Genomic DNA, 14,335 nt, shown 5'->3' with positions numbered 1-14,335 from the left:
GCTCATTTATAATAGATAACAATATATATTCCTGTTACCCTTTTTCTCCCCCGTTTCTTTCAGGTTAGTGCTAGGTCAGGTGGATGGTAGTGTGGAAAGAATATAGGTAGTCAAAATGATTTTGTTTGAAATCTTTTTCAGCTGCTTACGAGCTTTGAAGTTGTAAGTCACTTAATTTATTTGATTTTTGTTTTCTGTTTGTTTGGTTGGTTCATTGGTTTCTTTTTAAGTATTTTCCTGAGGAGTAAATCAACTGATGTATATGAAAATGCTACATACAGGATATGGCACATACTTGGTTTTCACCAAATGCTGGAGTTAAGATTGAGTTACTGAGTTAAAAGGAGGCGCAGTGGAAGATTTGTAATAATGCTGTTGGGATGACTTTACTGTGTCTTATCCTGAGCATAGATCTGCCCAAACAGCTTGACCTTCCGCAAAGTAGAACTTCTTTGTATAGGATTCACCAATTTTTTTCCCCTTAAAAGTTTGATAGTAGTTGACTAAAGTTGGGTGAGGCAACTATGATTGTGTCTTGGCATTGAGTTACTGTACTTTATGAGATCCTTCTTTACAAAAGTAAAAGCTTACAGTAAGTAAGAAAAGATGTAATAGTTATTATATATCATAGTCTCTAGAATTCCTTTGCATGCTTCTATAAGGAAGATCAGGAAACCTATGATGGTTTTAGGTGTCAGTGTTTCAATGCTTAGGGTGTTAGCTGCCCACTAGCACTTCTCAGCAGTTCTTTCTTGTTTGATTTTCATTTTCATATTTGCTGTGGGAGGCAGCCAGTTTAAACCTATAGCTTGTAAGTTCTCTCAGTTCTTTAGAGTCCTAAAGACACTATAATGACCTTAAAGGAAATGAAGAAACATTGTTTTGCTACACTAAAATATTTTCATTTGGATTTTGAGATTGAGCCAAGGTAGAGGTCCTCAAAGTATGCACTGATATTTGTGATTTATATGGTCATCTACCTCCAACAACAAATAGTGGTAGCCTCTTCCTAATTTTGAAGGAGAAAAAAATGAGTAGAGTGTTCTCAATTTTAAACCCGTCTCATATACCTTTTTAAAGACTTTGAGTTCTGTTTTTCTTCAACAAACGAAAAGGTAATTTTAAAAAGTAGTAAATGAGTATTAACAGAAAAATGTTCATTCAGCTTATGTCATGGTTTTATTTGGGGATATATACTCAAATTTTTATGGGTGTGTGATTTTGTGTAACACACTTAGGTCATCTTCTTTCTTATTCATGCAGTAGAGTAAATTGGCAGAATTTCATTGTGTTCCACAAAGAATAGTCTGTTAACTGAAAATAAAATCCAAATAGCATAAGACTGATAAAAAACAGTACACTTTGTTTTTTAGTAGGCTGCAGTAAGCAGGTTAATCTGTTGTGTAGGTTATATTGGAGAAGGTGGCTCATTTGTTGTGTTCGATTTAGTCAGTCATATGATTCTGGTTTATAAATATTTAAATTGTAGATTTAAAATGAACAGAGCCAGGAGTTATCAGACATTTGATAAAAGATTCTAACATGAAAGACATATCCAAATAAGCAGGGAAAAGGGAGACGTGGATGAAACAGACCGCACACAATGGGGGGAGGGGCCTGTTTTCTCAGTACTTAGTGCTGCAACGATGAAATAAGAACCAGAGAGCCAGATCATAATAAAGAAGATACTCTTGGAAATTAAAAATAATAGCATAAGTTTTTAAAATCAAAATTTAATTTTAATTAAGGAAGGCTCAAAGATAAGGAAATGTCCCAAGAAAATGAACAAAAGAAGAAAATGTGGAGAAAAGATATTAGAGAATCAAACTAGGAAGTATGTCACATAGTAGTAACAATAATGAAAACTAAAGCTAGCCATAGTCTGGAAGGAGACTGGAAGAGAATAAATTAGCAAAGAAGTAAGTCCCTAGTATTAACATAAATGTTTGTATAGAAAGTTCTCAATACAGTGGATTAAAAACTGTAATGCAATGGATTTTAAAAAGTTAACACCCTGAGATTGTGGGCTTACCTGGTGGCCTAGATGGTAAAGAATCCGCCTGCAATGCAGGAGACCTGGGTTTGATCCCTGGGTTGGGAAGATCCCCTGGAGGAGGGCATGGCAACCCACTCCAGTATTCTTGCCTGGGGAATCCCCATGGACACAGGAGCCTGGGGGGCTGCAGTCCATGGGGTCGCACAGTCAGACACAACTGAGCAATTAAGCATGCATGAGATTATAGAACATCAAAGGTTTTTCTTTCTTTCTTTTTTTTTTTTTAAAAAAGGGAGAACCTTGAAAGCTACAAGAGGGAGAATAAATAGCTCACATTCAAAGGAACAGGAATCATAATTCTGATATAAAATTCTGAAGGAAAGTTATATCTAATCTAGAATTTATACCTTTTCCAAAAGTCAGTAACCTTGAAAATATAATAATTATATAGGCCTCAGGAAATTTGTTTCCTATTTATAGTTTTTAAGAAGCAATTGGAGGGTATAACCCATTAAATCAAGCGTGTATACCTAGAAAAGGGAAGATGTGATCTGGGAAACAGGATCGTCTGCTCTGCGGTGGCCTCAGGGGCCAGTGGTCCAAACTGGAGTGGGAAGCTCAAGGTTTCTAAGAGGGACGTCTCTGTGGCATTGATGGTTATGTGGTGTGTTTGACCAGCTGAGAGGGTGTTCAAATCTGCAGGAAAATTTGAAGGACTGAATTACAGATAATATATAGGAAACCCAAGGCAATTATTAGGGAAAAACAAGAGTTATGTAAGAAAAAATAGGGAATGATGCTATCATTGCTATGAATGATAACTTTAGTCATAAGACTGAACTAACCAAACATTAGTAGCCTTAGGAAGATGGAGAAGACATTTACATAGCTGGAAGACAGTAATGTATGTGTGAAATAGAAAGATCCAGAATAAGTTTGTGCATTTTGTAATATTTTGAAATATGGATGTAAATCTTAGAAGCAGCAGTTTTTAAAAAGTTGAAACTTCAGGGAGGGAGAAATGGAGAGAATAGCATGTAACACACTACCGTATGTAAAGTGGATGGCCAGTGGGAATTTGCCAGGTGACTCGGAACTCAAGCTGGGGCTCTGTGACAACCTCCAGGGGTGGCATGGAGTGAGAGGTGGGAGGGAAACTCAAGAGGGAGGGGGCATATGTCTTCCTGTGGGTGATTCAGGTTGATGCATGGCAGAAACCAACACAATATTGTAAAGTGTAAATTTATCCTTCAACTAAATAAATTTTTTTTTTAAGTTGAAAAAATAAGAAAGTTGAAACTTGATGTTTCAGGGTAACTGGAGGGCTGGGAGGGGACTGCTGGTTTTTTATTAAAATTCTTAATATTATCTAACTTCTTGAAACAATGTTCATGTATTACTACCTTGTTAAACATTTAATTTTCTTAGTTAGGCAAATTTTAATTTTTTATTCATAACCACAGACTTTATTTACTGACTTTTAACATAAGAGGCTTAGCTACATAACTTACCTATCAACTTATTCTTTAAAAGGATAAACATTCTTATAATACCTTTTTTTTTTTCATGTTTCCCAGTTGCCTTGTAGAAGGGGATGCTAAGGAAGAAATACTGCAGCCTCCAGAACCTCACCCAGTGCCCCCCATCTTGACACCTTCGCCCCCTTCAGCTTTTCCAACAGTCACTACTGTGTGGCAGGACAATGACAGATATCATCCAAAGCCAGTGTTGCACATGGTTTCATCAGAACAACCTTCAACAGACCTCAACAGAAACTATAATAAATCAACAGAACTTACAGGGAAAAATGAATCAGCTATTGAACAGATAGATAAAAAGTTGGAGCGAAATTTAAGTTTTGAGATTAAGAAGGTTCCTCTTCAAGAAGGACCAAAAAGTTTTGATGGGAACACACTCTTAAATAGGGGACACGCAATTAAAATTAAATCGGCTTCGGCTTCACCGTGTACAGTTGATAAAATCTCTAAGTCACAGGAATTGAGTTCAAGAGATCTAAAAGTTGATGATATTTCCCAGAATTCTTGTGTGGACTGCAATGCAACACAGTCAAATAAAGATTCGATTATTCTACCGGAAGCCTCACAGAAGAATTCAGACACACCTCCAAGGCCAGACCACTTACCTCTTGATGGAAAAGGACATTTAACGTGGTCATTTCATGGACCTGAGAACACTCTACCCATGCCTGATTCTGAAGGCAAATCCTCAGATATCCACTGTCAAACAATGAAAACTGTGAGTTCAACACCAAGCCCCACAATACAAGTTGAAACCCATGATCTTGCAGATCATCATGACAGCTCCCCTCTGTTCAGAGCACCCCTCAGTTTTACTAATCCTCTTCACTCTGATGACTCTGACTCAGATGAAAGGAACTCTGATGGTGCTGTGACCAAGAATAAAACTAGTATTTCAACAGCAAGTGCCACTGTTTCTGCTGCCACTAGTAGCGTTTCTACAAGGAAAGTATTACCAATGTCCATTGCTAGACATGATATAGCGGGAACAATACATTCAGGTGCTGAAAAAGGTAATAATAATAGTATCTACACTTAAAATTTTTTACTTTGTGCCAGTCAGTCACTGTTCTGAGCAGTTTTGTTATATTAATTCATTATGTTTTATTCTACACATTACTCTGGAACATACAGCAAAATTCAATTTTTATGCTAATTTTTTTAAAAAGTAAACCTCTACCATTGGCTTTCCTGGTGGCTCAGTGGTAAAGAATCAGCCTGTCAGTTCAGGAGACATGGGTTCAATCCTTGGGTCAGGAAGATCCTTGGAGGAGGAAATAGCAACCCACTCTAGTATTCTTGCCTGGGAAATCCCATGGATAGAGGAGCCTGGTGGGCTACAGTCCATGGGGTCACAAAAGAGTCAAATATGACTTATGAACTGAACAATAACAACAATTTATTTTTATTGTTACCTTAGTTTGATCACATTGCATTACCAGACTTTGTGTTTCCAAAATATTTCAACTGTTGTAACTGAAAACTTTCTCTTCTTATATCTTACAATTCTTAGTATAAATGGGTCAAAAGTTTCTATGATTGAATAGTTGGAAATAATTTAGAGAAGGTAGAATTACTTAAAGTGACACTGACATATTGGCTCTTTAATTTCACCCATGTATGTTACAGAGAGTAAGGGATTCCCAGTTGGCTCAGTGGTAAAGAATCCGCCTACCAGTGCAGGAAATGAGGGTTCTATCCCTGGGTTGGGAAGATCCTCAGGAGAAAGAAATGGCAACCCACTCCAGTATTCTTGCCTGGAAAATTCCACGGACAGAGGAGCAGGCTACAGTCCACAAAGAGTTGGACACGACTTAGTAACTAAACAACAAAAACATAACAGATATCTATTTCATTATCTTTTATGATCTTTTAACTACAACATACCTCTTTAAAATTGTTCTTAGTAAAAGCTCCTTTCAACAATGAGGTTAACCAAGGAGCAATATTGCAACTGCTTAACAGAATATGGGAAGTTTAATTCAGTCAGTAAAAAGTGGGATATTTCCATATCTAGTCATCAGTGCTACTACTGTTGAATTAATGACTCTTTAAGCATCTCAAGATAACACATGCCCTAAGTTGCACGATGTATTATTGGGTCTTGAAGCTCCTCTTTAATCTGATAAAAATTACCATGATTGCTATCTTAAACAGAACATAAAGTTGAGAGGAAATATATAAACACAAAAGCTATTTACTGACAGATTGATTATCAGTGGTCTTTTACTTGTCCATGAACTTTGGTAGTGACACATACAGACTGCTGTTTATTATGTGCAGGCAAAATTAGTACTGTGAACATGAAAGGTGACTTTTTCTAATTCTGACAAGTCCACCCATACTGTGGTACCTGTTTTCCTTACCTCAAACATTATTTATCATTTTCTTTATTTTGGGATGTATCTGATAGAGTAGATGAGAGTCTAAGCTAGTTTCTTAAATTTACTAAGAACTAAGCTAGTTCTTAGAGAAGGAAATGGCAACCCACTCCAGCGTTCTTGCCTGGAGAATCCCCGGGACGGCAGAGCCTAGTGGGCTGCTGTCTGTGGGGTTGCACAGAGTCGGACACCACTGAAGCGACATAGCAGCAGCAGCAGCAGCAAGCTAGTTCTTGATTCTTCTGCATTTTATTTGAGGGATCTTTAGAAGATACTGGTTGCCATAATAAATATTGTAACAGTTTGGCATAATTTAAAATTGTTAATATTTTTTCCCTCAACTTCAGGATTTAAAAAATAACTGCTGTGTTATAGCTACACAAGAAAATACATAGACAAGAAATTGTCATTTTTGGTTTTTTTTTGTCTGTTTTAGCGTATCAGGCAGTGCAGTTTGACCAAAACTATGCTTAAATGACTTTGGCATTAAAGATTTTCCTGTGGAACATTCTGTGTTGCAACGTAACTACAGGCAGTTTTTTTTGTTGTTTTGTTTTGAACACACTGTACTAGGATCTTAGTTCCCTGACCAGGGCTCGAACTTATATACCCTGCAGTGGAAGTGTGGATTCTTAACCACTGGACTGCCGGGGAAGTCCCTCAAGCAGTCCTAAATTTTAATGTTATTTATTCTTTACCTTGTAGATGAACCATTGACACCAGGATTAGATTATTGTTTGCTTGTTTGTTTTAAAATTTGTTATGGAATAATTTTGATGCCTGAAACAACCTTTTGCATAAGTTATTGCCTGGAAACAAATTCCTGGCTATGAATTCTGATTTTAATACTGACTCAGGCCTCCTGAAAGATTTTCAAACATGGCTACACTAGGCTCCCATAAAGTGTATTATTTACAAAAGCCTATGAAAATGTGCATCTCTGGTTAGCTAACATCTGAAACAGAATTTTATTACACAGGAAAGGCAATTCAAAGATCCAGGGAGAAACATGCAATTGAGAAGCCAAGTATACAGTTAGAAAATAAAGTCTTAAAAATGAAGACTGTTACAACAGAAGAGGTATAGAGTTTTCAAAAGATACTTGATACTTGATGTAAAGAACCAGACTACTTCCTTGATTTGTTCACTTAATTATGAAATGACACCACAATGCCAAGATGATGCATTCCTTCCTTACAATACCCATCTCTTCACTGTGAGCTGTTAGTAACACAGGGGCAAGGGGAAATAGGATTAATACTCAGACCGTTACTGCCGGGTAAGGTGGATAGTTCTTTTACTTGCTTAACTTTATATGCAAGAAAGAGTTACAATACTGATATTATATATATAAAGTACTGGACTGTAACTCTTCTCAGGAGAATCCAGGGGGCTGTTGATTTTCTTTGGCTTCAGTTAAATAAATGTAGAAGGACCACAGTAATCATACCTAGCCTCATGCATGTTGAAAATTGAAAAGGGTTTTCTTGATTTTCACTCTCTTTTTAATTCATGTCCTGTCAAATGTAAAACAGCAAAGTATCATAGCACAGTTGTTAAAATTTTAAGGGTTAGGAATACAAAAAAATTGTATCTTCATATTTTCTTTATCTACCTCCAGTGAAACGTCAAAGGACCTAATAGTCTTCATGTGCATCATAAGGCTAACTGATGAGACTTACTTAATGAGACTTACTTAATGCATTATCTTTTCCAAGAGCTAATTTTGTTTTTGCTGATGAAAATCTTTTATAATATGGCTTCAGTCAGTATTCTCAAAGTATGGTCATATGGCACTGTTCACAAGATATTAGGCATTAAAGAAATGAACATTCCAAAAAAATTTGCTTCCATGTGAATCATTTTACTGGACCCTTTTTAAAAATTATTTTTAATTGGAGGATAATTTCTTATCAATATGATGTTAGTTTCTACCATACATCAACATGGATCAGCCATAGGTATACATAAGTCCCCTCTCTTGCCCTAAAATTTGTAATGGTTATATTTTGTGTATTAGAAAAATAACTAGCACTATCAATTTTAGTCATGAATATTTATTTAAAACATGACTGAAGTACATCATTAAGTTGAAAATGAGTGGGACTTAAATATATATTTATATGGTCCACAGTATGCCAAAGCTCATAAGTGGAGTTATGCTGTTGATTATAGTTTGGGAAACACTGACTTCAAATGACAAAGCTTCCCTCTGTGGACTCAAAGGGTCATCAGCAAGCCCAGTGGCACTTGCCTGCTGGCTTCTCTGTTGGAGTTTGAAAACTCAGAGGACAGTGTGGTTGATGCCTAAAGGGTGTCAGGAGAATCACTGACATTTCTTCTGTGCAACAATGATGGAGGTTTTTTTGCTCAATACGCTTCCTAATTCTTTTTGATAATGAGTCTAGTGATAAGGATATCTTGTTTATTTTTTGCACTTTTAAAGACCAGTTCTCTTAGATACTTGTGACAGTGATCTTTAAGAATGTCAAAAAAGCTCTCATTTTGTTTAGATAACAAGTTCATTTTTAAATGAGTTAACATTTCTAACAAGTTCATAATTTGTCTAAATTTTATGTATTTAATATAGATGTTGATGTTAGTGAAGATTCGCCTCCTCCCCTACCTGAAAGAACTCCTGAATCATTTGTACTAGCAAATGAACATAGTGAGTGTATCTTTCTGATTTTACGTATTTTATACTCTAATAATAAGCTTTGAAAAACAATCTGTTGCTCTTGAGCTGCATAATTAAATTCAAAAACAGGTTTGAATTTACAGTGATAAATGTTTTTAATATTTTGTATGAAAAATACCTTAAAATGGTGTTTTTATTTGCTAAGACTGCTAATAAAATGGCTGCATTTATATCAAATACTATAATTCAGTTAAATGTAATTATAACAGTATATAATTTGTCTTTTCATTTGTTAAAAATAGCACTTACATTTGTTAAAAATAGCACTTACACCATAGACATACATTTAAATTCTGTTGTTGGCAGCGTCACTCAGATGATGTTGAGTGACACTTAAGTCCACAAGAATATCAATGAAAAGTGGGAGAAGTGATCACATACATATTTCTCCTCCTCATCCTGAAATGGAATACAGAAACAACTTTACTATATTTACAATGTCTTGTGCTCAGTGGAGGTGCTTACTACCTGTCTTATCTGTTGCATTTTACCAGTATTTTATTAATTTTAACTGATTTTAAGAATTAAAAAAAAAATAGTGAAGCTGTAAACTTCATTAATGCTAAATAAATAAATCTGTCATACCTGTAGATTACAATGTGCTTATATAAGCTCTGATAATGGAATTTTTAAATTTTAAAAAGAAAAAATTGAAGGAATATTCTTCAGTTAATAAAAACTGGGAAAAAACTTAATGGAAGTGATAGTTTCTAAATATCTGTAATATCTGTTTTAAAATATTACCTGAATGCAAGAAATTTAAAGAATTAAAGATGTTAATTTTAATTGTAAGATTTAATTTTTCTCAGATATATCTGTAAGAGCTGAGTGGAATGAACTTCAAAATGAGGAACAGTCTGAACAGAAAAAACCTGAAGTGAGTCTTTTGGGGATTAGAACAGCTATAGCTCAGTATTTTTGTTCTTTTATTAATTGATCTTAACAGTTGTTTATTATAAAAGCTGTTACCTTAACACTATTAAATATAATTTTTGATAATTGTATCTTATGCTATGATTTCAGATAAAAAGCCTATATAAAATGTCAGATCAAAAATTTTTTTAAAGAACATCATGACCATTACTTCAGAGTATTATTTTCCAAGATGCTTTTGAAATTTGTAACTTATGCCTTGTTTCAAACCATTTTGGAGATATGAATGGAACAGGAGTTAATGATTTTCAGGGTCATAGTACATCCTAGAGTTTGTTCTTTCTATTATAAAATCAGGTATATAGTCTCTCCCTTTGTTTCTTCTGGTTATGTGAGGTTTCCTTTCACATTCAGGAAATGTTTTGGTAGCTCAATATTTTAGCAATGGGAATGCTGTTTTTATCAACATTAATATTTTGTGTATTTTCCTCATATTTGAATATCTCCGAAATTGGAGTTTATCTTAAAATTGGTTAAAAAAAACATTGTGACATACTTTAACTGGTACATAAAGTATTGGTAACATACTAATAAAGATATGTCTTACAGTCAGTAATATAATTTGATGAATACAGTAGAGGCTTGGCAAAATGCACTTGTATGCATATTATCTCATCAGTAAATGCTGTAAGTTTGGTTTTCATCCAGAAGGAAAAATGAATTTCCCTGTCTTTTTATTCCCAACATAAAAACACCATATTAAAATTTTGAACTCTTAAAAAAAAAAGAAGAAAAAAAAAATTTTTGAACTCTTTAATTGAAAATACCATTGTTTTCTTTTCCTTTGACACCGAGAATCTTGATAGATCTTGATTTATTGGGATATATACTCATATAACACCACATTTTCTATACTTTGTGCATGAAAGGGATATACTATAATAGTTTTTGAATGTCTTCCTTATAGGGCTTGATAACCTCTGGAAGTGAAAGATGTGGTAAGTTGGATTGTGTTCTTTTCTGCTATAGATTATATAGATTGTTACATAAAATAGCATGTCTCATGGTGTACACATTTGGTTATTTGTTTGTTTTTGGTGTTATTATTTGGTTATTTCTCCATGTGAAAACATATGTAAGATGACTTCTCTGAAACCTGAATTATGTAGTGTAATTCTTTTAAATTTATTATTATATCAGGTATTATTATGGGTCAGGAGCATAACAGCATTTATTATCAGTCATTAATGACTGATAGGAAGGAAATCATTTTTAGAATATCTTATATTTTATTTCTGTTGTTTATAAAAACACCTAGGATTTACATGTGACAGTGATTTGAATAAATGCCCAAAATTAACCTAGATGATTGAATTGGGTTGTTTTGGAAATTTTCTTTTTAGGACTTTCACATTTGTGAAGGTCTGTAAGCTTATGTTAGCTCAACCCAGTGTTATAATACCAAGTTAGAAAATTTTTCCATTGCATTACTTTTACTATCATAGTAAAACAGGTCCAGTTATTGTTCATTCCTTTAAAGGAGTCACCATGTGAGTGGCTCACCAAACATCCTAGCCTGTACGATTCCCTCAGTTTATCTATCATCTCTGCCCTAACCTCTCTTCTGCCTCAGCTGCTGTCACCCTGAATCTGTACCTAATGGAGCTCATTCCATCACATAAACTCTTTATTATTCTCTGTTTACTTTTCTGAGGCAACATATAAGGAAAAAGAGCAGAAGTTTTAGCGTCAAGCCTACCGAGATTGGAATCTTATTTTTGCCATTTTACTTATGACGTGGCTTTGGGAAGTGACCTAATCTTTCTAGGCCTCAGTTTTCTTCTCTGTGAAACGCGGATAATGATAGTAACCTACTCTAGAGTAGGTTATGATTGTTATGAAGGTACACAGTGCCCAGCACATGGTAGGCATTGAAATGGTAGCAGTGCTGTTATTATTATCTTCATTATATTACTACTGCTAGATCCCTGGGTCTTTTATTTTGTTAACTCCTTTCTGGTTTCTCTTTCTCCTCTATTCAGTCTAGATACCATCATCCATCACTTTAATCACACACATAGTTATCCTTAACTTTCTTGTCCCTGATTCCCATGCCATCTTATTTTATCACTCAAGATTACTCAATACTGCTGGGGAACATTGTTCAGTTTTATAGATTGAGCATACAATTCTGAGGTTGATCCACAGTTGAGCCCTCAGCATTTATTTTTTTCTAAAATCATGAATCCCACTAACTCTTACTCAGTAGTAAACCTTTTACTTCATTCAGAAAATTGAGGCTTTTAATATAAATCATCATTTCCTCATAGAAGGCAACCATGAATATATCACCACCACTAGTTTCATCTACATGCCTTTCTTCTCTGTCCCTATACTTACCACACTGCTATAATAATTAATGTTCTTGTCTGTTTCTCCTACGAGACCAAGGATTGGCAAACTATATCCCATAGGCCTAATTCTGCTCTTGGGTTGTTTTCTTATTCTGCCCTTGAGCTGAATAAATGGTTTTTACATTTTAAAGAGTTGTTTAAACATAAAAACAAAGAAATGCAACATTGTAAATCAACTATACTCCAGTAAAATTAAAAAATAAAATAAATTTTATTATTTTTAAAGCAAAATTAATTTTAGAAAATAAAAACAAAAATCAATGAAGAATATGGGACAGAGACCATATGTGGCTTACAAAGCCTAAAATATTTATTGTCTAGCCATATATAGAAAAAGTTTGTCAGCCTCTTTCTAGACTATGAGTACCTGATGACAAGGATAGTCTATCATTTGACTTGTATTCCAAGTTTCCAGAGAAGTTCATTACAGGGGTATAGGGGATGTGATGAAGGTGGTGAGTGGTGAAAGAATGACTGAATCATAGTAGTTGATTTCTTTTGTTACTAGTTTTAAGCACTGGCAGTTAAATAAGTAAACTATCTACAATTTAGGCAATACTAATTTAAGCAATACTAAACCTTAAAAGAATTACTACTTTTTTAGGTGCAAATATTAACTCCATTAATAAACTATGAACTTATTTGCTATTGATTTCCACAGAAAAGCGTTTCAGTTGAAGTTAAAATAAGAGTATAAGAAGTCTCACATAGCAGATTTCTAGGTGCCTGTAAGCACACCTAACATGATTTCCTGTGTTCATTACCCTTGCATTTGCCTGGGCCTCTAAAACTGTGATGCTCAAGAGAAAACTGCTCTTTTAACTATTTGTCCACATTAAAAGCAGTTAGAGGAATTTTTTACATATTATACGACAAATGACTGATTAATAATGGCTTTGGTTTGCATTTTAGATCATCCAGCACGAGGTATTCATACAGAGACCTGTACAGAATGTCCACCTACTTTTAGTAACAAGAAAGATCAACTATCAGAAAGTCCAACAGAAGCCACAGAGATTGGTAATTTGTTTACAAAATAATTTTTAAACTAAAATTGTGTTTAATGCTGGCAAGAATGAAAAACAGTTATTTGCCATCATTCCAGAATTTCCTTAAGGCAAAGTTTATCAAACTTTATGCTATGATTTCTTCAGGTTTTTAAATGATACTTGCTAAGAATAAAACATGTACCATCAAAGTTGCTTGGAATTAATTGTAAAGTAAATTTATCCTGTTTCATATGAGATTAAAAACTAAAATATAAAATGTAGTATGTAAACAAATCTTACTTTTGTGTTGAAAAGACTAAAATATCCTAAATGTTTCTCTTACATTTTTATAGAATTGATTTTATTTTTATAAAAGAAACAGTTATTTTTTCAACTATACAGAAGAAATTAAGAGTTGGTTTATGTTTGTAGATATTTGTTTAAATGCTAAATTTCCATATGGAAATTTATTTGTTCCAGAAAAGAAGAATGTCTACAAATATGGTTTAATAGTTAGTGTAAAAGTATTTCTGAACACTAGCCAACTATTGTGGTATTTTGATTATAGGTTTTGGTAATCGCTGTGGAAAACCTAAAGGACCAAGAGATCCACCTTCAGAATGGACATGATTCAGGGAACTAAAAGACACTTTAAATTATACTGGAAAATTCAAGTGCCACTGAAAGCCAGATTTATGGTATTCCATCTTAAAAATGTGGGACTAACAGCAGTGTAGATCGTTACCTTCGTGATTTTTTCTTTTCTTTTTTTTTTGCTGGGACCATCTACCTGCCTTATATTACACTTAGGAAAAGTATTACATTTGGTTTATTTTGTAACTTCAAGTATTATTGCCTTAATGTCTCTTAACCCTGTTACACGCTGCTTGTAGACATGTTAATATAGTAATACTTTTATGATAAATTGAGTTTAAGGACTACTCTTTTTTGCTAATGTTTTATCATGTATGCATTATTTTGTATATGTACAGGGCAAGTAGGTATATAATTTGATAAAGTTGCAGTCATAAAATATTGTTAACAGAAGATGTAAGAAATTTCTGCATGGTCTAAATCTTTGTGTACCTTATTTGTAAATTATTTGCCCTGAAGTTTTAGAAAATAGTTTCTGATTTTTAAAACTGCTGGATTCATGCAGCCAGCTTTACAGGTTATCAGAGATCAAAGATTGTAATAATAATACATTTTGTAAATTGTAAGCAAAAAGTTATTTTTATATTATATACTGTCTAATTGTCCATCCTAATTGTCCTTGTTTTCATCTAGTCATGGAGATTCAGTAAGTGCCTTGGAACAATATTGAATTCTCTTAGCTTGTGTGTGTTACTTTAATATTTGAACTCAACTGGGATTAGAAGACTATCAAACTATATGTGTTCAGGATATTTGACCTGCCATTAAAAAAACAAAAACAATTTTACAGTG

General features: G+C 34.0%; 1 protein-coding gene across 5 annotated transcripts in view; it reads left to right on the top strand.

The window, feature by feature from the left end:
• PTPN12 (protein tyrosine phosphatase non-receptor type 12) overlaps positions 1 to 14,335 on the top strand; it is an 86,168-nt gene extending 71,833 nt beyond the window's left edge. For all 5 annotated transcript variants that reach the window (XM_043871591.1, XM_043871594.1, XM_043871593.1 and 2 more), the window contains exons 13-18: positions 3,574 to 4,547; positions 8,506 to 8,583; positions 9,423 to 9,490; positions 10,454 to 10,484; positions 12,813 to 12,920; positions 13,458 to 14,335. In XM_043871591.1, the coding sequence (XP_043727526.1) occupies positions 3,574 to 4,547; positions 8,506 to 8,583; positions 9,423 to 9,490; positions 10,454 to 10,484; positions 12,813 to 12,920; positions 13,458 to 13,519 (1,321 nt within the window). In that variant the 3' untranslated portion in view covers positions 13,520 to 14,335. The remainder of the gene's footprint in view (positions 1 to 3,573; positions 4,548 to 8,505; positions 8,584 to 9,422; positions 9,491 to 10,453; positions 10,485 to 12,812; positions 12,921 to 13,457) is intronic.

The sequence above is a fragment of the Cervus elaphus genome, chromosome 18 (assembly GCF_910594005.1).
Source record: "Cervus elaphus chromosome 18, mCerEla1.1, whole genome shotgun sequence".
Classification (NCBI taxonomy): Eukaryota; Metazoa; Chordata; class Mammalia; order Artiodactyla; family Cervidae; genus Cervus; species Cervus elaphus.
This window is presented reverse-complemented; position numbering and strand designations above follow the sequence as displayed.